This window comes from Hoplias malabaricus, chromosome 12, assembly GCF_029633855.1.
Source record: "Hoplias malabaricus isolate fHopMal1 chromosome 12, fHopMal1.hap1, whole genome shotgun sequence".
NCBI classification, from domain to species: Eukaryota; Metazoa; Chordata; class Actinopteri; order Characiformes; family Erythrinidae; genus Hoplias; species Hoplias malabaricus.
The window spans coordinates 10,385,778-10,409,463 of record NC_089811.1 but is presented as its reverse complement, the minus strand read 5'-3'; the positions used below and the strand labels follow the sequence as shown (position 1 = coordinate 10,409,463).

Below are 23,686 nucleotides of genomic sequence, written 5' to 3'. Positions count from 1 at the left end.
TAATAAACTGAATTTGTGTTTAGGGTTGAATAATTTTGCATTTGCATTCCCAGTGAATCTGGATTTTGTATTTAATATAAACCAAGGAAAATCTTTTACCATTCTTTTCTACTCTGTGTTAGCCCTCAACACATTGCAGCTTGTGTTCAGCCTTTTACGACTTCACAGTTACTTCACTTGTGTTTGCCTCACAGCTAAGTGTAACAGTTTGTCCAGTTTCCACAGTTTTATCAGCCAGAACATAGACAAATTCTATTGGAAACAGAAGGAAATGTTCATTAAACATGGATGTTCTCATACAACTGTCCATACAAGTCCATATTGAGTGAATTTGAAAATTAACCTAAATGTAAAAAGCATAGAATAACACTGAAAATAATGGAGAGTGAAATATTTCATCATGGTTGACCAGATAAACCTTTTTAAATACTTATGCAATACCTATCTTCAGCATGTGAAAGAAACATTCCTAGAAGTATAAGCAAAATTCCACTATCCTTGTGATGCATACTACCGCTTACAATAGCGCCCCCTTCTGCCTGCTAAACTTAAGTGAGTTGCAAGCCAGCCCCATGACCTGCATACAACAAACAAACTAGTGACAACAAATACTTTAATGATTTCAGTGGTTTCATAAATGCATAATCAGTGGTTGTTGTCATCACAGATGAACTTTAATCCATTACTACACTTGCATCTATGTTATCTGTTTTCATAAAACCTATGGAAACATTTATTTAAACTTATTTAAATACTTTCTGGTGATAGCCCTAGGGGTAGTTCATTCATTCGTTCATTATCTGTAACCGCTTATCCAATTCAGGGTCGCGGTGGGTCCAGAGCCTACCTGGAATCATTGGGCGCAAGGCGGGAATACACCCTGGAGGGGGCGCCAGTCCTTCACAGGGCAACACAGACACACACACTCACACCTATGGACACGTTTAAGTTGCCAATCCACCTACCAACGTGTGTTTTACAAAAACAAATTTGTAAAGCTACATAATTCCAGGTAGGCTCCGGACCCAATGCGACCCTGATCTGGATAAGTGCTTACAGATAATGAATGAATTTATATTTGGAAAGGTTTTCTCTATGCTTAAATTTGATGAATGGGAACATCTTTTTGGAGTAATGGCTGCATGTTGTCTTGGATATTTTTATAATATTTTGTTTCCTGTTGAATTGTTCATATATGGGGACAAGTAAAATATATGTGTGTTTTTGTTGACTGTGTGTCAACATTAATGCATTAACACGTGATTAATCTGGAAATATTAACATATTAATGTTGGTCATTCAACCAATTCAATAATATTAATTAACATATTAATTTATTTTAACCCAAATATAATCATTTTACAAAATTTGGCCACAACTACCTTACTTAATTCACTCACTTTACAGAGCCCAGTGAAGTATTAGGAGTTTCATTAGGTGAAGTACACACAGCATCAGTCCTGCTGAGTTCGGAATGTAGATTACATATTTTTATGCTGAAATATAGATTAAACCTCTCCATTAAACATTTACTCAATTACTCAAATTGAGAGATTCTATCAAAAAACTACTCTGAAATGCTGTAATAAAATAAAAAGGACTGTTTCCTCTAACCAGTTTGTCATAAAGACAACTGTATGTATTTATTAGCATTATCTCCGTTCCAAAAAAAAAAAAAAAACAAGGAAATACTAGCTTTATAACTTGTGATTAATCAAATCACAATGTCCTTGTGATTAAGATGATTTAATGTTTTAATCGATTGACTTCACTAAGTAAACAAACAACAAATAACACCCAACATTAGAATGAAATCAAATAACACTATTCCAATAAGTGTGATATGTGTGTGTGATTGTGTTGGTTTAACTTTTTCCAAATCTCTTCTTGTGGCAGTCCGTATTATTTGAGGTTATCATCCAATACCTAGTTTTACCGGTTAATTAATAATGCTTTTAAATAATGTATGCTGTGGATTTAATAAATTCATGCAATCAAGGAGAATCTGAACAAAAGATTGTTTTTCAAACTCACTCACACCTACTACTTTATATATATATATATATATATATATATATATATATATATATATATATATGTTACCAGTCTCTGAGGATGCTCCTTCAGTTGTTTAATTTTGTAGAAAAGAAGCAGATCACAGACATGACAAAAAACTAAAGGCATTTCAAATGGCAACTTTCTGGCTTTGAGAAATCCTAAAATAAATTAAGAAAAATAATTGTATAATGGTAGCCAGTAACAAGTACGGGGAATAAATTATGGAATCACTCAATTCTGAGGAAAATATTATGGAATCACCCTGCAAATTTTCATTACAAACACTAACACCTGCATCAGATTAAAGCTGCTCGTCAGTATGCAGGTAAAAAGGAGTGATCACACCTTAAAGTGCTTAAGTAGACTGACATAAATCATGGCTCCAACACCAGAGATGTCAATTGAAACAAAGGAGAGGATTATCAAACTCCTTAAAGAGGGTAAATCATCACGCAGTGTTGCACAAAATGTTGGTTGTTCACAGTAAGCTGTGTCTAAAACCTGGACCAAGTACAAACAACATGGGAAGGTGGTTAAAGGCAAACATACTGGTAGACTAAGGAAGACATCAAAGCGTCAAGACAGAAAACTTAAACAATATGCTTTGAAAACAAAAAAGTACAACAAAACAAATGAGTAACAAATGGGAGGAAACTGGAGTCAACGTCTGTGACTGAACAATAAGAAACCGCCTAAAAGAAATAGGATTTACATACAGAAAAGCTAAAAGAAAGCCATCACTAACACCTAAACATAAAAAAACAAGGTTACAATGGGCTAAGGAAAGGCAATCGTGGACCGTGGATGACTGGACGAAAGTCATATTCAGTGATAAATCTCGAATCTGCATTGGGCAAGGTGATGATGCTGGAACTTTTGTTTGGTGCGGTTCCAATGAGATTTATGCAGACGACTGTCTGAAGAAAACATGCAAATTTCCACAGTCATTGATGATATGGAGCTGCATGTCAGGCAAGGGCACTGGGATGGCTGTCATTACATCTTCAATAAATGCACAGGTTTACATTGACATTTTGGACACTTTTATTCCCATCCCATCTATCGAAAGGATGTTTGGGGATGATGAAATCATTTTTCAAGATGATAATGCATCTTGCCATAGAGCAAAATCTATGAAAACATTCCTTGAAGAAAGACACACAAGGTCAATGTCATGGCCTGCAAACAGTCCGGATCTCAAGCCAATTGAAAATCTGTGGTGGAAGTTAAAGAAAATGGTCCATGACATGGCCAGAATGTTGCCATTTGGAATGCCTTTAGTTTTTTGAAATGTCTGTGATCTGCTTTTTTTCTACAAAATTAAACAATTGAAGGAACATCCTTATTACATAATCACAGTAAATACAAACAAATAATATAAAAAAAATACAAAATAAAATCTTTTTTTTCTATAAAATAGTAGGTGTGAGTACATACATACATACATATGCGGAGGGCGGACTGACGGAGGCGGACGCACACGCTAAAACAGTGAACTTTATTTACAAAAAGAATAACAAAACAGAGAGACTTCGATAATAAGACAACAAACAGAGCTAACAGAGACTTGGACAAAAGGAGCTAAGCGAACTAAACTAGGACACAGAGTTAAGCAGAGTTTAAGAGTTTGGAGAAAAGACGGGAGAAGAGACAGGTGACAAGACAGTAGACTGAAATGGGGACTGGACTGGATTAACAGGGGACTGGACAGGACTTGGCAGGGGAACAGGGACCAGGACGTTTAATGGGACAGACACAAACACAGTGACAGGGACAGGGACCAGTACAGACAAAGGTACAGGGACTAGGACAGAAACAGGAACCAGGACAGGGACAGACAGGGGAACCAAAACAGGAGCGGCTGAGGAAGCCCTCTTCAGACGAAAAGGAGCGGCCTGTTTGGCGGCCTTCTCAGGGACAGGTGCGGCGGAGGAAGCCACTCTTTCAGAAACAGGAGTGGCAAGGATCGCCACCTGCGCTGGATCCGGAGCGGAGAATCTTTCCTTTATGAGTTCCAAAAAAGACTCCACGTTATGATGCTGGGCCTTTTTCTTAATTAACTGTTCTGCCCACTGTAACGCTTCTCCTCTAAGGAGAGATTTGACAAACATGACCTGGAAAATGACAGGAGTAGGAGGACAGGTCAAATATTCCAAATAGTGTTTGCACTGCAGAATAAAACCCAGAGTTAGGACCTCCTCCAAATTCAGCAGGTACTCCCATGACAGACTGCAGAATGGCAGGTTGATCACCAATCCTTATGGTCAGTGCTTCCTCTGCCAGAGCAATATCTTTCACAGAAGACATAGCCATGTTAGCTGCCTTCTTGGGGACATGAGCAGCAACGTGGTATCGCCTATAAAAGTCCTCCAGACATGCATAAATGCTTGAAAGATAGTCCTGGGAGTTAGGAGAGACTGCAGTGACATCCTTGGAAGCAGGGGGCCCTGCGGCAACATCCAGGGAGGGAGGGGGTACTGCGACAATGTCCGTGGAGGCAGAGGCTTGTGCTGGAGCTGTAGAGGGTTTAGGGGCACTGATGGGCGCACTCTTGAGGGATTTCTTCAACCTTGGATCCCCCCCGAGGTGTGCCTGTTAGCTTCCTTGTTAGCACTGATCGAGTTGAAGTCCTTGACTCGATCAGTGCCTGGATTATTGACGTTTGGACTACTTTCAGTTTTCGAAAATATCCATCAGTGTTAGCTGCATCCTTTAATAAATGCACAGGTTTACATTGACATTTTGGACACTTTTCTTCAGGGCCGACTGACAGAGGCGGACTCACACGCTAAAACACAGTGAACTTTATTTACAAAAAGAATAACAAAACAGAGAGACTTAGATAATAAGACAACAAAGAGAGCTAACAGATACTTGGACAAAAGGAGCTAAGCGAACTAAACTAGGTCACAGAGTTAAACAGACGAAACCTAAACACAGAGTACTAAGCCTAAACACGGAGTGCTAATGGGACATACAGACTAGTGAGCTAGACAGAGTCATAAACAGAGGACTAAACAGAGAACAAACCTAAACGATGATCAACAGAGACAGACAGACTTGGGAGCAACAAGACAATGGAAAATGAAACGAGTAATAGCAGAGACAGACAGACTAGAAGGCTAAACAACATGACCTAGGGATTGAAAAGCAAAACAACATGACTAGGAAGTGAAACGAGAACATGACACGATGGAGACAAACAGACCGGACTGAGCGACATAAAGCAACACAACATGACTTGTGAAAGGAAACAAATGACCAACAAGAGGAAGCTAGACAAGGGGACTTAAATACATAACACATACAAGACACACCTGGAACAGATAACGAGGGGGAGGAAGAAAGGCAGGACATGGGTGGAGACATGGACAATAACAAACAGAGCCATGTGCTAAGAGAGCACATGGCGGGGAAAACAGACATGACATTACTATATATATACGGCTTGCCATTCATGAAATTATGTATTCTTTAGAATATTTTAAATTAATATCAGAATATATTGAAAGAGATGTGGACATTTTTTAATGAAATTTGGAATATATTAAATGAAGTCTGAGAATATTGAATGTCTGATTATTGAACTACAGTGTTTAAAATAGATCCTTTCAACAGCCTTAATAGTGTACACATTTGGGCATTTCATTATATTATTAATTAATTTGGAAAGTGTGATTTACATTTTCTATGTTTTAATGCAGTATTTTTAAGTTTAACTTCATGTGATCACTACACAATGCACAGCTAATTTTGAATGGCCAAACAAAACTCCCTGGAAAGAAACATCACAGCACCTTCCTGAGGAAATATGGGATAATAGCAGTTACAAAAAGACATGCTTCCACAGTCAGAATGGTAATGCTACAGGTGGTATGGGAGGGAAAATAAAGCACTGTTTAAGATGAAAACTTGAAAAAAGACCCATCAACTTTTTTTAATATCTGAAAAATATTATTCAACAAAATTGTGATATTAGGTCTACATTTTATACATTTTTATTTATGTATAATATTTTCATATGTAAAATTTTTTTCATTTGGCAAATGACTGTACTTTTGTGAAATTAAACTTATGTTTCCAACATCAGCAATAAATATATTTTATTTATATATATTTATTCACTGCAGAAATAGGTTTCCATACCTAATTCATTGCTGATACTGGTCAATAGATCAACATATCAGTAAGTAAATTGATGGGTTTATTTCTATAGTTTAATAATCATTTGCAGTTAACTGTCTTTTGCAGAGAGAGAGAGAGTAAATACAATGTTGTCATATATTTTTATTGTACATATTTTTATTGTCATATTTATCTATGTACAAGCCCTTGCAAAAAAAAAAATAATAATAATAATTAATTCAAAGTGCAACAAAGGCAATATTTCAAATATTGAAACTGGGAAATGTTATTTTTTTTTTCTTTAAATATATGCATATCATGATTTTGATGCCAGTAAATGTAAATGTAAAACGAAGGTAAATTTGTGTAATAATACTCCCATGCAATGTGATTCGTCACGGCTTACACCAGAAGAGAGGATTCACCGTCAAGACAACGGTTTATGCATGTACTGTGGCGCAGCTGATCACGTACTTCGTCAGTGTTCAGCTCGGCCACGCAAATATCAAGCACCTCTTTCTGGAAAGCATGCGACAACTCCGCAGAGAAAATTGGTGAGTACCATCACAAAGGGACTCATTTCGAGGTCATTCACTATTCCTGTGGACATTCACTGCTCTCAGGCTTGTTCTTCTATATTTCCAGCGTTGATTGATTCGGGAGCAGAGGGAAACTTCATCACTGCGGCTGTGGTAGAGGACTTGAAGATACCTGTTATTTCCATGGAGCAATCTCTACAAATATCAACTATTGATGGAGACCCTCTAGGAACTGGTTTGGTGTCCCAAATGACTGTTCCTGTACTGTTAGAGACAAGTGCTTTGCATAAAGAAAAGATCAGTTTTTTTGTTATAGACTCATCAGACTACCCTGTAATTTTGGGCTTACCTTGGCTAGTGAAACACAATCCTGTTATCTCTTGGTCCGAAAGGGAGATTTTGTCTTGGTCTCTGCACAGTTTTAAGCATTGTCTGTCAATACCCCAGATCAACATTCATTCCTCTTCTATTGAGAGCCCTGAGACTAGTACCCGGTGTGATATTCCTCATGAATATAGAGACATTAGTGAAGTCTTCAGCAAACTCAAGGCCATGTCACTTCCCCCGCATCGTTCATACGACTGTGCTATAGACATCATTGAGGGAGCTGATCTTCCTAAAGCTCGGATTTATCCACTTACACAAAGGGAGAATCAAGCTATGGAGGAGTACATAAAGGAAGCCTTACAACAGGGTTTTATTCGTCCCTCTACTTCACCAGTATCGGCAGGATTTTTCTTTGTAGAGAAAAAAGATGGGGGTTTGAGACCTTGCATTGATTATAGGGGCTTAAACCAAATAACTAAGAAATTTACATACCCTTTACCCTTAGTGCCTGAAGCCTTGGAACAGATTAGAGGTGCAAGTGTTTTTACTAAACTTGACCTCCGTAGCGCTTATAATCTAATAAGAATTAAGGAGGGAGATGAATGGAAGACCGCTTTTTCAACTAGCAATGGACATTAAGAATATCTAGTAATGCCTTTTGGTCTGGCAATCGCGCCTTCAGTCTTTCAATTGTTTATTAATGATGTTCTGAGAGAGATGCTGGGAAAGTTTGTTATCGCATATTTAGACGATATATTAATTTACTCACCCGACATTAAAACTCATGTTCAACAGGTTCGTCAAGTCCTCAATAGATTACTAGATCACCAGTTGTACGTAAAAAGAGAAAAATGTGAATTCCATGTACCCAGAATATCGTTCCTAGGATATATAATAAGTAATCAAGGGGTAGTCATGGATGACAATAAGGTGGACGCTGTTATTAATTCCCATAAATTAACGTCTACGGAGAGAAACTACGGTATAGGGGACAGGGAATTATTAGCCATTAAATTGGCTCTCGAGGAATGGCGTCATTGGTTGGAGGGGTCACTACATCCCTTCCTAGTTTTAACGGATCATAAGAACTTAGAATATGTACGTAATGCAAAAAGACTCAATCCTCGTCAGGCTCGTTGGTCTCTTTTTTTTTCACATTATCAATTTACCATTACTTACCGCCCGGGTTCTCGTAATACCAAAGCTGATACTCTGTCTAGACAATTTGTCATGGAGGAGGACTTGGAGAAACAGACGGAAGAAATACTGTCACCCGGGGTGGTAGTAGCGGCAGTTAGATGGGAGATTGATGAGAGAATTGATAAGGCATTAGAAACCACGAATATTCCTTCTCAGTGCCCTGTCGACAAGAAATATGTCCCTATGGAATTCCGAGATTATTTAATCACGTGGGCTCATTCTTCAATTTCCTCTGGTCATCCAGGAGAGAAACGTACTCAGGAACTCGTAAAGGCTAGGTATTGGTGGGAGAACATGTCAGTTGATATTCACCGTGTTGTTGCCTCCTGTTCAGTTTGCGCACAATGCAAGACACCAAAGACTTTACCTGCCGGGAAGTTGCATCCATTACCTGTTCCTAACCGTCCATGGTCTCATATTGCAATTGACTTTATCACTGACTTACCCCTTTCACAACATTTCACCACTATATTAACAGTGGTAGATAGATTCTCTAGAGCGGTGAGGTTCATTCCATTTTCTCAAATTCCTACAGCCTTCGAAACTGCAGAAGTTTTGTTCAATTATGTGTTCAGAATGTTTGGAATTCCGGAAGACATTGTGTCAGACCGTGGTCCACAGTTTACTTCCCAGGTTTGGTCCGCATTTTTTGAACATTTGGGAGTAAATGTAAGCTTGACTTCTGGTTATCACCCTCAGTCTAATGGACAATGTGAAAGAGTTAACCAGGAATTGGGTAAATTTCTTAGGATATATTGTCACAAGAACCAAACAGAATGGGTTCGTTTCCTCCCTTGGGCCGAAATGGCACAAAATTCCCTTGTAAACTCCACAACAGGTATTACACCATTTGAATGTGTGTTGGGTTATCAACCTCCGATCATGCCTTGGACAGCGGTGACTACTGAAGTTCCAGCTGTGGACAGCTGGATGAAAAGAAGTGAACAGGTATGGGAACTTACTCGTCAGCATATTGAAAGAGTTATAGGAAGGTATAAAGACTTTGAATCAATGAAGAATCAATGATGTTACATATAAGTTGGACTTACCTAAACAATATAAGGTTTCTAGATGTTTTCATGTGTCCCTTTTAAAGCCTGTGGTTCCAGGTCCGTTGGACGAAGAGATACCAGGTGAGACACCTCCGCCTCCGGTGTTCATGGATGGAGATCCGGTGTACCAGGTTCGTGGTTTGCTGGATTCCAGGAGGAGGAGTGGTCAACTGGAATACCTGGTAGACTGGGAGGGTTATGGTCCGGAGGAGAGGAGTTGGGTTCCTGCCAAGGATGTTCTGGATCCTGCTTTAGTTTTAGAATTTCACCATCTCCACCCGGACAGACCAGCCCCTCGTCTTAGAGGACGCCCCAGGTCTCAACCACTTGGCTCGGGCAGGGTGCCTACTGCTCGACGTTCTGGGAATCATCATGGGAGGACTTCTTCAGGTCAACAATCTCTTGACTTAGGTAGTTCAGGAGGCTTACCTCTTCGTTCCGGAGCGAGTCGTCCTGTTCGACCTCGTCCTTCAACTGCGCCGGACTCCTTGGGGGGGGGTACTGTCACGCCTGTAGCGGCGGATGTCTCGCTTCCTCCCTCTGATCAGGACACTTCAATACTTGAGTCTGCGAAAGACTCAGAGAACTTCAACTCCCAGGATTCAGCTGATGGTCACCTGACATCAACAGCCAATAGAACTCCTCTCACACGATCCAAGTTACCTGAGTTCTGATTCACAGCTGTTTCGGTTTTACCTTAATCACTCACTCACCATATAAACCCGGACTCTTACCTTCACTCTTTGCGAAGTATTGCTAACCCATGTTACGTACCGAGCGAACCTTATCTCTGAAAGCCTACCCGTGTATGACCCTTGCTTACGTTTCTCTGGACTCTGTGTGTTTGATTACGGACTGCTACTATTTACTACGTCGTGTTTCTGACCCTAGCCTGTCCCTCACTATTCTTTGGATTGCCCCTATTGTTGTAATTGTTTTCTCTTTACGGTGTGCTTCGCACATCTTTAAAGTAAATCTCTTTTTGTTAAGCGTCTCTGTTGTTTACTTAGCCTGACACAAAGAATAAATACATATATAAAAATGGGGAGTTTGTGTAGACAAGCAATGAAATAATCCAAGAATGATGTTTCTCAGTTTAAAATAGAAAATAACTTGGGGATTTCATCAGGTATTTGTGGTCTTCAGGCCCTCACTAAATGGGCTCAGAAGCACTTCCCAAAACCACTGTCTGTGAAAACAGTTCACATCTGCATCCACAAACACAAGTTAAACATCATGATTAATCTGATGTGTTTCTGGCATGTCCCAACTTTTTTGGAAATGTGGATTTATTTCAAGTCTTGTTTCTTTTATTGTTGATGCTGTTTGAATCAAACTCACAACGAAAAATTCATTTCTAATTCATGTAATAAATATAAATCTTGATAAATCAACTCTTTAAAAGACATTTTCATGAAGAAACAGCTTTTTTTCTCATCCCTGCAGTGTGTGTTTATATGTATGTGAGAGTGTGTGGGTGGGTGTGGTTTTTGCTGTCAATTAAAAAATGTATCTCCATAATAATATATTTTCAGTGGAAGTCGATGTAAAAATATTTTTTTCCAAGTAATTTTGGAGAATTTCTACTGGCCCATTCATCATGAAATTTTCACAGTGTGAAGGACAGCTCCCAGTAAACTATGAATCAAGATAAAAGAAACTTGTTTTCTCTTTGGACAGTGCCATGATGTATACAGCAACAGGTCATCTGTATTTACAATATATATCATAGTGTACAACAAACATTAACTGATCTGTCACTTAGCATCTTATATATAGCATTGGTATATTGTTGGTGACTCCTCCATATGAAACAGAATCATTCAAACTGTTTCTGTCTGCTGGACCATCTCTTTATGTAGTCGTTAGCTGAGTAGACGATCTGTGTTAAGGCCTGCAGAGCCAGACAGTTCAGTTGCTCATTGCTCCTGATCTCATTGTGGTAGTTCTTTACTGGGAAGATGCAGTTCTCAGTGACACCCAGTTTATTACTGCACATTGTAATCTGCAAACACACACAGTCTCATTAGTTCTTCAGTATAAGCCTTCCATGTTTTGCTCTAAAAGGCACATTAGTTTCAAGTACCACAGCTAGATGTTTGACTGTAGAACAAAGAAGAAAATGAGTCAGGGAAGAGAGAAAATCCTGTTATGTAAACTACTCATCTTGTGGTAGCACTAGGAACTAGTTTTGGTAAGTTTGCTTTATTTAAATACCTTAAACCTGGAAATGTATTTTCACACAATTTGCAAAATATCTGAAAGTTTAATCTGAACACTAAATCATGACTCAAATATGTTGCTAAAATTTCTCTACTCTCTATACTATAAATATACTGCATTATAGTACACTGACCACTTTTCGGAGCCCTTCCAGCATTCAATATTCAATCCATATATTTACCAACTTAATACTTAAAGAATCTCTGTGGCAATTCAGTCTCATTTATTTATAACACCACAGAAATTAAGATCATACTATCCAAGAAAGCACCACACATATAACTTTAATATTTAAACATAAAGGAATATGAACCCGTGTTTTTCTAGGAATGTGAAATGAATATAAAAGAACAGCATAGGAAAGAAAACACACTTTCTCCCTGATCTTCTTGCTTTGGTAGATTTTCCCCAAGTTTTCACTTGTCAACTCACACACCTTGTCCACTCTTGTCATGAAAACAAGTTGAGGGATTCCTGCAGTGGAGACACATGATCAAGTCAAACTACCTTCAGTAAAACTTATCCTATATGGGTTACTGTTATTATTTAGATTGATATCTTTATTGACTTTTTTTTTAAATTTATGTTAAAAATGTCTGAAAAAAATAGCATTGGTTCCTATTGTATTAGTTAGGTTTTTTTTAGCGGACTGGTTTGTCTTTAGATAAGTTCAGCAGAGAAGTTCACAAGGATAAATACATAACTGAAGCGTCTAATTCCAGAATATGTTCATTGAGTGGATACTGAAGGAGAAGAGCCCTGACAGGTTTGTCCTACTTAGCCAACCTGAGCAGATAAAGGGCAGTTTTATTCGGTCTTAACATACTGTTGAAGTTCAGAGGTGAAAGTAAGTTCTTTCAGATGGAGGTGCTGCTGATGGTTGGTCTCCAAAAAGCAACAACCAAAAACAGAGACCAAGAAAAGACAGAGTCTCTGTCAAAATGATATTGATAAAGAGATGACACTGAAACGGTTACTTGATAAGTACTACAACACTAATACACTGAATTATCACTGGACACATACTTTGTATCTATACCCATTGTCCATTGACCATAAATGAGCACTTTGTATTTTTACAATTACAGACAATATTCCATCTGTTTCTCTGCATACTTTCTTATCCCAATTTGACCCTGTTCTTCAATGGTCATGATCCCCGCAGGACTCAGGTGTGAGTTGGATGGGGGAATCATTCTCATCTCTGAAGGGATACGGTGGTGGTGTTAGTGTGTGTTGCTGGTCTGAATGGGTCAGACACAGCAGTGCTGTTGGAGTTTTTAAAGCTGAAGGAGTAGAGGACGACCAACACAAACTGTGCAGCACAAACTCTGCAGCTATTGTCTTTGAGTTGTCTTTGAGAAAACATTCTCTGCACTTGACTCCAGGTGCTGTCTTCTTTGAGAGTCATATCAGTTTAAACAAGGCTTAGTTTTGTTGTCACTGATGTATGTGTATATATATATATATATATATATATATATATATATATATATATATATATATATATATATATATATATATATATATATATATATATATACAGGGGTTGTGGGGAATTTCTTACAGTCTCCTGCTGTAAATTTATCACTAAACTGTTAGGAACCAATATCAGTTCCCAGAAAATATGGGAAAACTATATAAACATGTAATGTAACAGTGTAAAATAACAAATATTTGCAGCAGAAAGTGGAACTTACCTAATTTACTGGCTTCTGCTCTGATGTTTCTCATTTTATTGATGACATCTTCACTCATCATGGAGAGTCTGTCTGCAGGAATAACGCTTACCAGGCAGTGGATTTTATTGTTTATGGTTGGGCTGGTGATGTAATCCCGGTGTTCTTCAATCATAGGCATATCCTCCCTAAACTAAACATGAGAAAAAATATACACAAAGCCAAATAAGATCAAACTTATAATACAACAGAGTTGGGTTATTTTCTGCATATTTCTGTGAGTGTGTGTGTGTGTGTGTGTGTATGTGTGTGTGTTGATCTCACTTTATAGTTATCTGGTATGTGGCCTTTAAATGCATTGATGATGTCATCAATGCGCACCCCACGAGATTGCTTTCCTTCATTGCTTTCCAGACCCATCACATCATAGAAGGCAAAAGGTAAAGTTCCAATAGTGAACTTCTCATACTGGAAACAAACAACAACATCAGTAATAATAATAAAAATACTAATAATAATAATTATTATTAAATAATTATTAAGCATGTTTTCATTAGTGACTGGCAGTAATAGGTACAGGCATGATTTTTGTTGTTGTGCACCAATAGACTTCTGTTTTGAACAGGATGACTGGATTACAGCTGAATATGAAGCATTGTTTTGGTTAGAGATTCTTGTGCAGTACATTATCCACTGCCAGAATGTCATATATCACAGCTAAATCAACCTAATTTCAGATGTTTTTGCCACAGTGAGGAAAATGCAAATAATAAACACATTTTTTTCCTTTGTTTACTTTATTATCCAGTTTGAACCCGATATATATATATAATACTGTGCCTGGCCCACTTAATTTAATTTATTCATATATATCCATTCCTGCATTTCAGGCCTGCAGCACATTTTAAATAAATTAGGAAAGTTTCAGGTGTTGGTTTGTGAGATTGTTATATTTTTTATTTCAAAACTCTCCACAAATTCTCATTTGAGGACAGGTCAAAGACCTGGACCGTGTTCTTCTGCAGCCATGCCTTTATAATGTGTGTAGCATGTCATTTCTCAATGTCTTGCATGGTCCCAAGGTTACTGACACAACCCAATGTAGAGAGAGACCCAGGCTTTTGGACTACTTGCTGACAAAATCTGGAGCAAACAGTATCAATGTCTTGTAAAATAGATCAGGGATATCAATTTATCCCACCACAATACACATTTCCATTGTGTGATGGAAGACACCAGACACCTCTGAGCACAAAGAAGCCCACATCACTTCTGGATATGGTTGACATTATGTTTTTCTTTCACAGTAACATTTTAAGATTGTGACAGCTGTGAATGCCATGTTTTAGTGTTGACAACTGTTTACCAAGTATAGCCCAGCCTTTAAGGTTATATCAGCTGTTGATGAACAACAGCTCTTGCTGCAGTGCTGTCTGAGGAATTGGAGATAACAGGCATTCAGATTAGGCTTGTACCCTTGCCCTTAATATACTGAAATTCACAGAAAATCCTGTTTAATGATACTATCAACTGTAGATGGACAAATATTCATATCCCTTGTTTTTTTTATTATTGCGGTACATTTCTCAATGTTACGTAACAAATTATGATTATAAGCACACACCTGTTTAAAACCACATCATTATTTAATTTAATTTAACCTTATTTCTGATCCTAAATTGTCTCTGTCACAACTTTGTTTTAGAATGTGTTGCAGGTCAGAAATGCAGTAAAGGATGTATATTACCAAATGAAATGAGGTTGACCAGATGCAGTATGAAAAATATTGGGTTCAAACGATCTGCATGTGATTAAAGTTTGTAAGAAACACTGCATTTTTTAAATTTTTACTATTATTACTAGTATTGTTATTATTTGCATTTCCAAACTCTCCCAACTTTTTGTATTTGAGGTTGTACTTTCTGGGCAATTCATTATTTATTCATTCATTGTCTGTAACCCTTATCCAGTTCAGAGTCGCAGTGGGTCCAGAGCCTACCCGGAGTCACAGAGAACAAGGTGGGAACACATCTGGAAGGGGCATCATTCCTTTGCAGAGATATACACATTCACACTTATGGGCACGTTTGAGTCGCCAATCCACCTACCAACGTGTCTTTTTGGACCGTGGGAGGAAACAAGCACCTGGAGGAAATCCATGCAGACACAGGCAAACACACCAAACTCCTCACAGACAGTCACCTGGAGTGGGGCTTGAACCCACAACCCCGGGTCCTTGTAGCTGTGTGAGAGTGATGCTATATGTTGCACCACTGTACTGCTTAATATAATTTATATGTGAATAAATTAACTTCTCTCTGGACTGGACTCACCTTGGTTGTAAAACTCGTTCCAGTAGAATCTGAACCAGTCAGGCAATTGATGAACTGATGTCCTTCAAAAATACTTTTGAGGGTATTTATGATGCTGGATTTTCCTGCTCCAATCGGTCCATGCAGAAGAAAACGGAGCTCTCTGACTTCCCCACTGCAAATTTTGAAGTTCTTCAGAGCCATGATCATTGGCTCTTGTCTTGGGGGGCAAAAAGCAAATGAAAAATCAGTTCATGTTTCATGATAAGGATTTAAAGTTAATTGCACAATCTCAGCTCAAATGTTTAATCTGTCAGATGCTAAAAATTAACAATTAATTACTTTTATATTCCAGGAAATATGCTATATTCTTTAAATAAATTGTGAGAGATTATAAGGCTAAATTACTCATATACTATCCATTTGTGGTGAACAAAAATGTACCTGTAGCCTCAGCTAAAGTTTACATAATCATTTTTAACAGGTGCCATTAGGAAGGCAGCTTTTTTCATAACAGTACATTAGTCTGCGCTAGCAAGGACTGTTGCTCTTGTTTGTTTTTGATCATGTGACATTAGGTTAAAGAATGACAGTCTACTTACTGCGTTTCCAATGGTCTCCAATCAGTGAGTTCTGTAAGAAATTGATAATTATTTATTTATAACATTTACAAAATTATATTTTAGTAGGCAATGAAAACATTTACAAAAAAATTTAGAATATATATGAAATCTATGATTGTTAATTTTATTTAAGAGAACTTAAGAACTCAAGAGAGATTTCCAAAAATTAAGACAGGAGATCACAGCCTTCCACAACAAGGAAATTTGTACAAATCATAGCAAAGGTGAGTGTTCCTACAGTGCAAGCATATTTCACAAGTTCAAAAAAAAAAACTAACATTTTACATGAAGTTTGTGTACATAAACATAAAATCCTACTTAAACACTTCATAACATGTTCATGAATATTTAAATCAAAATTCATAAGTTATACCTGTTTTACAATATAGACTAATATGTCACTTTATTGCGATACAGGTTTTCAAAGAAAAAGTCCTCTTTTCCATAAGTTACAGCTGCCATTCATAAATTAAGCTTGTTTCTAATTTCATGTTCTTTAAACACACCTTGGTAGTTGGATTAGCGACTCAAAAGTGCCCATAGTTGTGAATCTGTGAGTGAATGTGTGAGTGTGTTGCCCTCTGAAGGAGGTGCCCCCTCCAGAGTGTGTTCCTGCCTTGCACCAAGTGATTCCAGGTAGTTTCCAGATATAATGAATGAATGTATACTTCATAAATGTTAATTTAATCATTAATGAATAAGTTATGAAGTGTTTACGTAAGATACTCTGAATGTGTTATGAATGTACTATGCAGACAATATTCTAATAAAGTTTTACCAGAAAAAAACACTGGCTAAGCTTCTTGTACATGCCAATCTGAGAATTTGATGAAAAATAAGTCTGTCTGATGCTACTCATATATTTTATCACAGTAATATTATATGTATTTGAAGGCCATACCTTAAAATAAATAAATAAATAATAATAATAATAAACATTTGGTAAAATGTTGGTCACTTTCAAGAGAATTTCGTATATAAGTTAGTAATTTAAACCTCAAGTGCTTACATATTTGTGTAGCCAAATGTGATTAGAAAAGACCACTTGCAGAAGGTCTAACATCAAAACGGTGCTCTGTTGATTTCTAAAGGCTCTTGTCATGAAGGGGTTGAAATAGCCAGGGGTTGAGACCGCAGAAGTCATTAAAGGAGTCATTTTGTATTGAGTTGGAAGAACACACTTGTTATATTACTTGTATTGAGAAATTCAAATTGCTCTTGTCTGACAGCTGAGATTTGTACCTTTTTATTAAGTGAATTTGCAGTTAGGGGTCAATAATTTTGCTTGCAACGGTATTTTCAGTGAATTTGAATCTTTTATTACATTCAAACTTACCAACAGTGACCATGGCAGAGCAAGAGACTGAACCTGAATGATTCTGCAAGGTTATGGTGTAGTTCGCTTCATCTTCTTGTTTAGCATTCATGATTTCCAAGGAAAACCTTGTACCCTTTTTGTGAACTCTGTGTTTGCCCTCAACACATTGCAGCCTGTATCCAGCCTTCTCCCACTTTGCAGTTACTTCACTTGTGTTTGCCTCACAGCTAAGGGTAACAGTTTGTCCAGTTTTCACTGTTTTATTACCAAGAACATAGATAAATTCTATTGGAAACAGAAGGAAATGTTCAAACACAGATATTCTAATACAACTGTAAAGGTTTATCTAAATAAGTCCATATTGAGTTAATCTATAAGTTTATTTAAAAGAAAAGTGCATATGAAAAACTGCAAAAATATGCAGTGTGAAATAATTTTTTATTTTTCTAAAAACGTATGCTATCCTTGTTTTCAGCATGTGAAAGAAGCATTCAAAATTGTTTAAAAATTCCTCTATCTAATCCTAAAGCTATTCAACGAGATCTGTGGTTGCGTAATCAGTGGTTGTCGTCATCACCGATCATCTGTAGTCCATTACTACACTTGTGTCTATACTATCTGTTGTCATAAAACCTATGTAAACATTTATGGAAACTTATACAAACACTTTGTCGTGATAACACTAGGGGTAGCACTTTACTACAAGGCATCAGTTGAGGATGGTTTACTGACTGCTTTGGTCAGTTTTGTTGTTTGTTAAACTCACATGCTAGAATAAAACTTAATATATGTGTGCATAGGGTTATATCTGTTTTCATGAAAGTGATGTGGAATTATATGAACATTCCTGATCGGTAAAAAAATTAGCCATGAAAAACTGTTAAATACAAACTCACCAGGTTCTGAATTTGAATCTGTGGAACAGAAAAAAAAAATATTTTATTATGTATTGCATATTAAGTCATATTACTCTGTAAACAAAAGCTGATGGCAGAGATAGAAATGCACTAAGAGACCTCATTCCACTCTAGTTATTTCATTTCAGAACATTAATTTCAAAGTAGTTCTGTTAGTTGTTATGTCTTCAGCTGTGTTTTACTGTTGCAGGCATTAGTTTATGACAACATACATACACTGTCAGAACTTTTGTCACTGTGGTGGTACCTTTTGCTGTCTCTGTGGTGGTACCCTGAAGGGTACATATTTGTACCTTAGGGAACATAATTGTAATTTAATTTATTATAAATTTTAAATTTGTGTTTATTTCATACACCCCATTTCATCTCCAGGACTTTTATGTTTTTTAATATGACAAAGTTCTATAATTAAAGATAACAAACATGTATCTCTCATTCTAGAGAAGATAATGTAATGTTCCTTTAAGGAGTTTTAAACACTTTTGTACATTTAAAGGTACATTTACACAGTTTGTACATTTAGTGACCAGTATTGTACATCAACTGTACCTTTTTTCTGAAAGTGTACACAGGTCTCTTTGTCGGTACAGTTAGTTCTGCAAATACAGACTGTAGTCAATATGTTGCCCTGCATACCTCTACATTATTTCTATTTCACTCTGTGCTTCAATTATCAGAACCCACACAGAGCAGGTATGTTTTGGGTGGTGCATCATTCTTTGACACTTGATATTGCACAAACCCAAAACAAACTTAGTAATGGCAGCACTTTAGGGCCACTTGTTAACCGCTTATCCAGATCAGGGTCGTGGTTGGTCCAAAGCCTAATCAAGGCAGGAATACACCCTGGAGGGGGCGCCAGTCCTCTCTCTCTCTCTCTCGCTCTCTCTCTCTCTCTCTCTCTATATATATATATATATATATATATATATATATATATATATATTTTTTTTTTTTTAACAATTGGCATTATAACACCGGTGTTTACACATGTGTTTTTCTTTTAATCTGAATATATAAGCAGTTATGTTTACACTAATTGTTATCTATGTTATATTGACTTGAGAACTGACTTGGACTCTAACCTTAATATTCCTGACTTCATTGTATTTTGTGACTCTTGAACTAACAGTGGTCAAATAACAGTACTAATCAAACGGTAGCAACTGTTGATAACAGTAGTAATCAAACAGTCAAATCAAACTCCACAGATCTTCTAGATCTTGGGCAAGTATATGATCCTTTATTGTAAATTATAATATTATAACCAATTTGTTTTATTGCTATATTTTCTATCTACCTACGTGTATTACCAGTTACATAAATCCATACAACATTTTTTATATGTTCACTCTCAAAAATAACAAATGTTTGAAGCCTGATTACTACTATTTGTCTTCCATTTCACTCAGTACCTGTTAAGAAAATGTATGTTTGTTGTAATAATCCATAATAATACTACATGACTTAATTTAATTGGTTATGAAATCTACATGAGGATTTATAAAGGCTTGTACTAACAGATGTGTGTTGCTTAACAGGTTTTGGTTTTGGTCAAATGTCATGTCATTTTATCTCGTTAGTTGAAATAAGCCTTTATAAATGTGTACGTAGATTTTAGTTAATTCTCATAAAATGTTCATGTAGGTGTTGGGTTATATTATAAACTCTACCCATCTGTGCGTTTGTGCTGGCAATGTGTGTTTAGATTTCATCATTTCCACTCACTTCTGTTATACGCCATGTTTGAATCTGTGGAACTGAAGAGAAAAAGAATATTATTCTCCTTTATATACAATGGGGTGGTTTCCCAGACAGGGATTAAGCCTTTTCCTGGACTAAATCCTCTTTTCAGTGAAAAATCACAATTCAAAATGCTGTGCAGTCTAAGACTAGGCTTAATCCCATTTTAGGAAACCACCTCTAAATGTATAATTCTATACAATAAAAATTATGACATAAATCAAACTGCAACACTTTTATTACCTGACTGAGATCTCATAAAATAAAATCTGAGCATTCATTTTGGCACTTGATTTTGACATAGTTTGTTATAGTCTAAAATGTGCATTAGTTTAGGTCTCATATTTTGCCATTTAATTATTGTTAATTTTAGTTTAGTTTTGGTTGATGAGAACTAAAATATTTTTTGTGGAGTTGGTGGTTTTAGTACATTAAAATAAAATAGAGCTATTATTTACTAACTTTACATTTACATTTATGCATTTGGCAGATGCTTTTATCCAAAGCAACTTACAAAAGAGGATCTAACATTCAAACTACAGCACAATTTATACAAAATACTTTACATTAAGTGCAATATGCCAGGAAGTAATAACTACATTAAAGAAAGACTTTCAGTGCGAAAGATACTCTCGGAAGAGCTGGGTTTTTAAGGATTTCTTGAATGCGGAGAGGGTTCCTGTTGCTCTGATAGTGCTTGGAAGCTCGTTCCACCAGCGTGGTACCAGAGATGAGAATAGCCTCGACTGACCTGTACGGGGGGTTGGCCGTGTTAGTTGGCGCTCCTTTGAGGAACGGAGAGGGCGGGCGCTAACGTATGGTTTTAAGAGTCTATTGAGGTAGATGGGAGCAGAACCAGTGAATACTCTGAAGGCCATCATTAGTGACTTAAATTTGATGCGAGCAGCTAAGGGTAGCCAATGCAGCTCAACTAATAGGGGCGTGACATGTGCTCTTTTAGGCTGGTTGAAGACCAGGCGTGCTGCCGCATTCTGGATCATCTGTAGCGGTCTCACAGCACAGGCCGGAAGACCTGTCAGGAGGGCGTTGCAATAGTCTAGACGGGAGATTACTAACGTCTGAACAAGGAGCTGTGTTGCATGTTGAGTTAGGTATGGCCTAATCTTCCTTATGTTGAATAGGGAGAAGCAGCACGATCAAGCTACAGCGGTAACGTGATCAAAACAATAAAAAACAATGGCTTAAAATGTATCATTAATTTATTAATTCATTCGTTGTCTGTAGCCACTTGTCAGGTTCCGGGTCTCGCTGGGTCCGGAGCCTACCCGGAATCACTGGGCGCAAGGTGGAAACACACCCTGGAGGGGGCACCAGTCCTTCACAGGGCAGCTCAAAAGTTATGTTACATTTAAAAACATGATAACCTCCAAAATTATAGAACGTATATGGCCACATTTTGTTCAGACACATTTTACATTTATTTAACATTAACATTTTAAGTTGTACTGCAAACTGAAACTGAGTCGACTCCTAGAGTTTAAACTCTGAATCATTGCCCAACAGTGTTTAAAAGTGACACTAGATGATCATCCAGATACCTTCTCCAGTTGTTTTAACTTGCAAGCAAAAGACCGGTTGTCCAACATCGATAGTATCATTGTTTTCACTCTGGTTATGAGGCAAGCTGACCCTGAGCTTGAGTGTTTAACAGATTTGTGAAGGATATGTTTTATCATTTGTTTGAAGGGTTTTTTTCTTGCTTTAAGTTGAACAAATAGGTTCTTGACTTTAACAATTACAATATTTAACACTATTCAGGGATTTTTTTCTGACTTGTATTATCAGGAAATTTTTCAAATTCTATATATATTTTTTTATTTTTACAAGTATTCATTCAATGCTGTATTTACTTTAGTTTATGAAAACATAAATAGCTAATCTTAGAATCTTTTAGTACAGCACTTACCTGTATGTCAACAAGTTATGTTCGTGTCTGTCTGAAGTTCTGAATGTGCAGCACTGTTTGAGGTTTTATATATACATTGCATTTCCACTTTCACTTTACGCTCTGGGAGGACTATAGTGGGAAGAGGTGTGTGCACAATGGGGTGTGAACTTCCTGTAAAGTAACTTATTTGAAGTGCATTTTATTCTAGTGTTAATTTTATTTTATTATTTTTTTTTACATAATATATACAGCCTTATATTTATTAATTAATGAATATACAAAGCACTTACAGACAATTAATTTATTAATTGTCTGTAAGTGCTTATCCAATTCAGGGTCGATTTGGGTTTGGAGCCTACGCAGAATCATTGGGCGCAAGGTGAAAACACTTCCTGGAGGAGGCACCACTCCATCTCAGGGCAACACACACTCACACATTCATTCACACACTAATTCCTATTGACACCTTGTAGTAATCAATACACCTACCAATTTATGTTTTTTGGAGAACATATTACACCCATTTTACATATCACATTGTATTTATTTTGTTTGCTTTTTTGTATACTCTATACTGTTGCAATCTTTCTAGTTTGGGGTTGTATTTTTGGTAGACATCCTGGACAAATTTTACACATCAGTTAAATTTCTTATCAGTGCAACTCTAAGACTGTAAACAACACATTATTTCCTCCCAATGAAAAAATCCCTTCAATGTGAATATATATATATATATATATATATTTCCTAAAAGACCACTCTAGAAAGGTTTTAAATTATATATATTTTAGGATTTGGTATATTTTGTAGCTATTGTACATCCACTCAATGTGCTCTCACCCGCTAATGGCGCTTTTTGCCAAATACTCTTAACTCTCTTATAAGAACCTGAAAAAAAGCAATGCTGTTATCTTTTAGGGAAAACATTGCTAGTTCTATTTCTAACTTTTCTCCATTGCTACATTTAGATTTGGTGTTATGTTTAGGATATATTTTTAAGACTGATTTTTTTATGCTGGTTAATCATAAATTCACATAAACATCCAACATTGAATACTGTGCACATTTTACAAGTGCCAGTGTATTAGATGATATTGTAAGAATACTGGAAAATATTATTGAGTAAATTATGTGTAAAATCAGCTTGGAAAATTAAGCACTAAATATAAAAGTCTTCTGAGGTCTGAGACGTCAACAAGTGTCTTTATTGCAACTGTTTCAGAAATATAGTTTCAAGGCTGAAGGAATTATTGGTCAGAAGATCACTATTTGTATGCAAAGTTCAAACTTCAACTTCAATCATACTTTCAGTAATGACTCCAAATTCTGCCCTGTTCTAGTTTAAATATTTATATTATTCCCAGTGTTTTTATGCTGTTGAATAAGAAGGACAAGTGAAAGTAACGCCAGCATATGGCTTTTCCTGTGTTTGAACTGTGGGTGTAAGGATGATTACTGCAGTTCCACGTTCTATTTCAGTGACAGTAAAAGTCAGAAACTTAAACTCGGTGTAACTGAAGCAGCCTGAAAAAAAAGAAATTAAAAGTTGTAGCCACTCAGCAGGGTTTAAGGTCTCATCTTTGTTAATTACTCTTTATTATTTCTTTATTCATTCTTACTATTGCTGTTTAGTTGATGAAATATTTACTCTGTTAGAATTT

At 36.7% G+C, this 23,686-nt stretch overlaps 1 protein-coding gene across 2 annotated transcripts; it reads right to left on the bottom strand.

Moving 5' to 3' along the window:
- Positions 1–10,664: 10,664 nt before the first annotated feature.
- LOC136664202 (interferon-induced protein 44-like) lies at positions 10,665–22,082 on the bottom strand. 2 transcript variants are annotated; one of them, XM_066641301.1, is made up of 10 exons: positions 22,044–22,082; positions 20,102–20,133; positions 18,353–18,370; positions 17,475–17,741; positions 16,118–16,148; positions 15,537–15,735; positions 13,528–13,671; positions 13,225–13,396; positions 11,898–11,998; positions 10,665–11,306 (listed from the first exon to the last, which is right to left on the bottom strand). In XM_066641301.1, the coding sequence occupies exons 2-10, from the start codon at positions 20,115–20,117 to the stop codon at positions 11,121–11,123; spliced, it is 1,134 nt and encodes a 377-aa protein (XP_066497398.1). In that variant the 5' UTR covers positions 20,118–20,133; positions 22,044–22,082; the 3' UTR covers positions 10,665–11,120. The 2 variants fall into 2 exon arrangements, with proteins under 2 accessions (XP_066497398.1, XP_066497399.1); XM_066641302.1 differs by lacking the exons at positions 20,102–20,133; positions 22,044–22,082 and adding an exon at positions 20,047–20,094.
- Positions 22,083–23,686: the final 1,604 nt, after the last annotated feature.

Coding starts and splice junctions, on each gene's coding strand:
- LOC136664202 (XM_066641301.1), bottom strand. Junction 13,397..13,527: donor ACATACCAGATAACTATAAA/GTGAGATCAACA, acceptor TCTCATGTTTAG/TTTAGGGAGGATATGCCTAT. Junction 11,999..13,224: donor AGCAGAAGCCAGTAAATTAG/GTAAGTTCCACT, acceptor TCTCCACTGCAG/GAATCCCTCAACTTGTTTTC.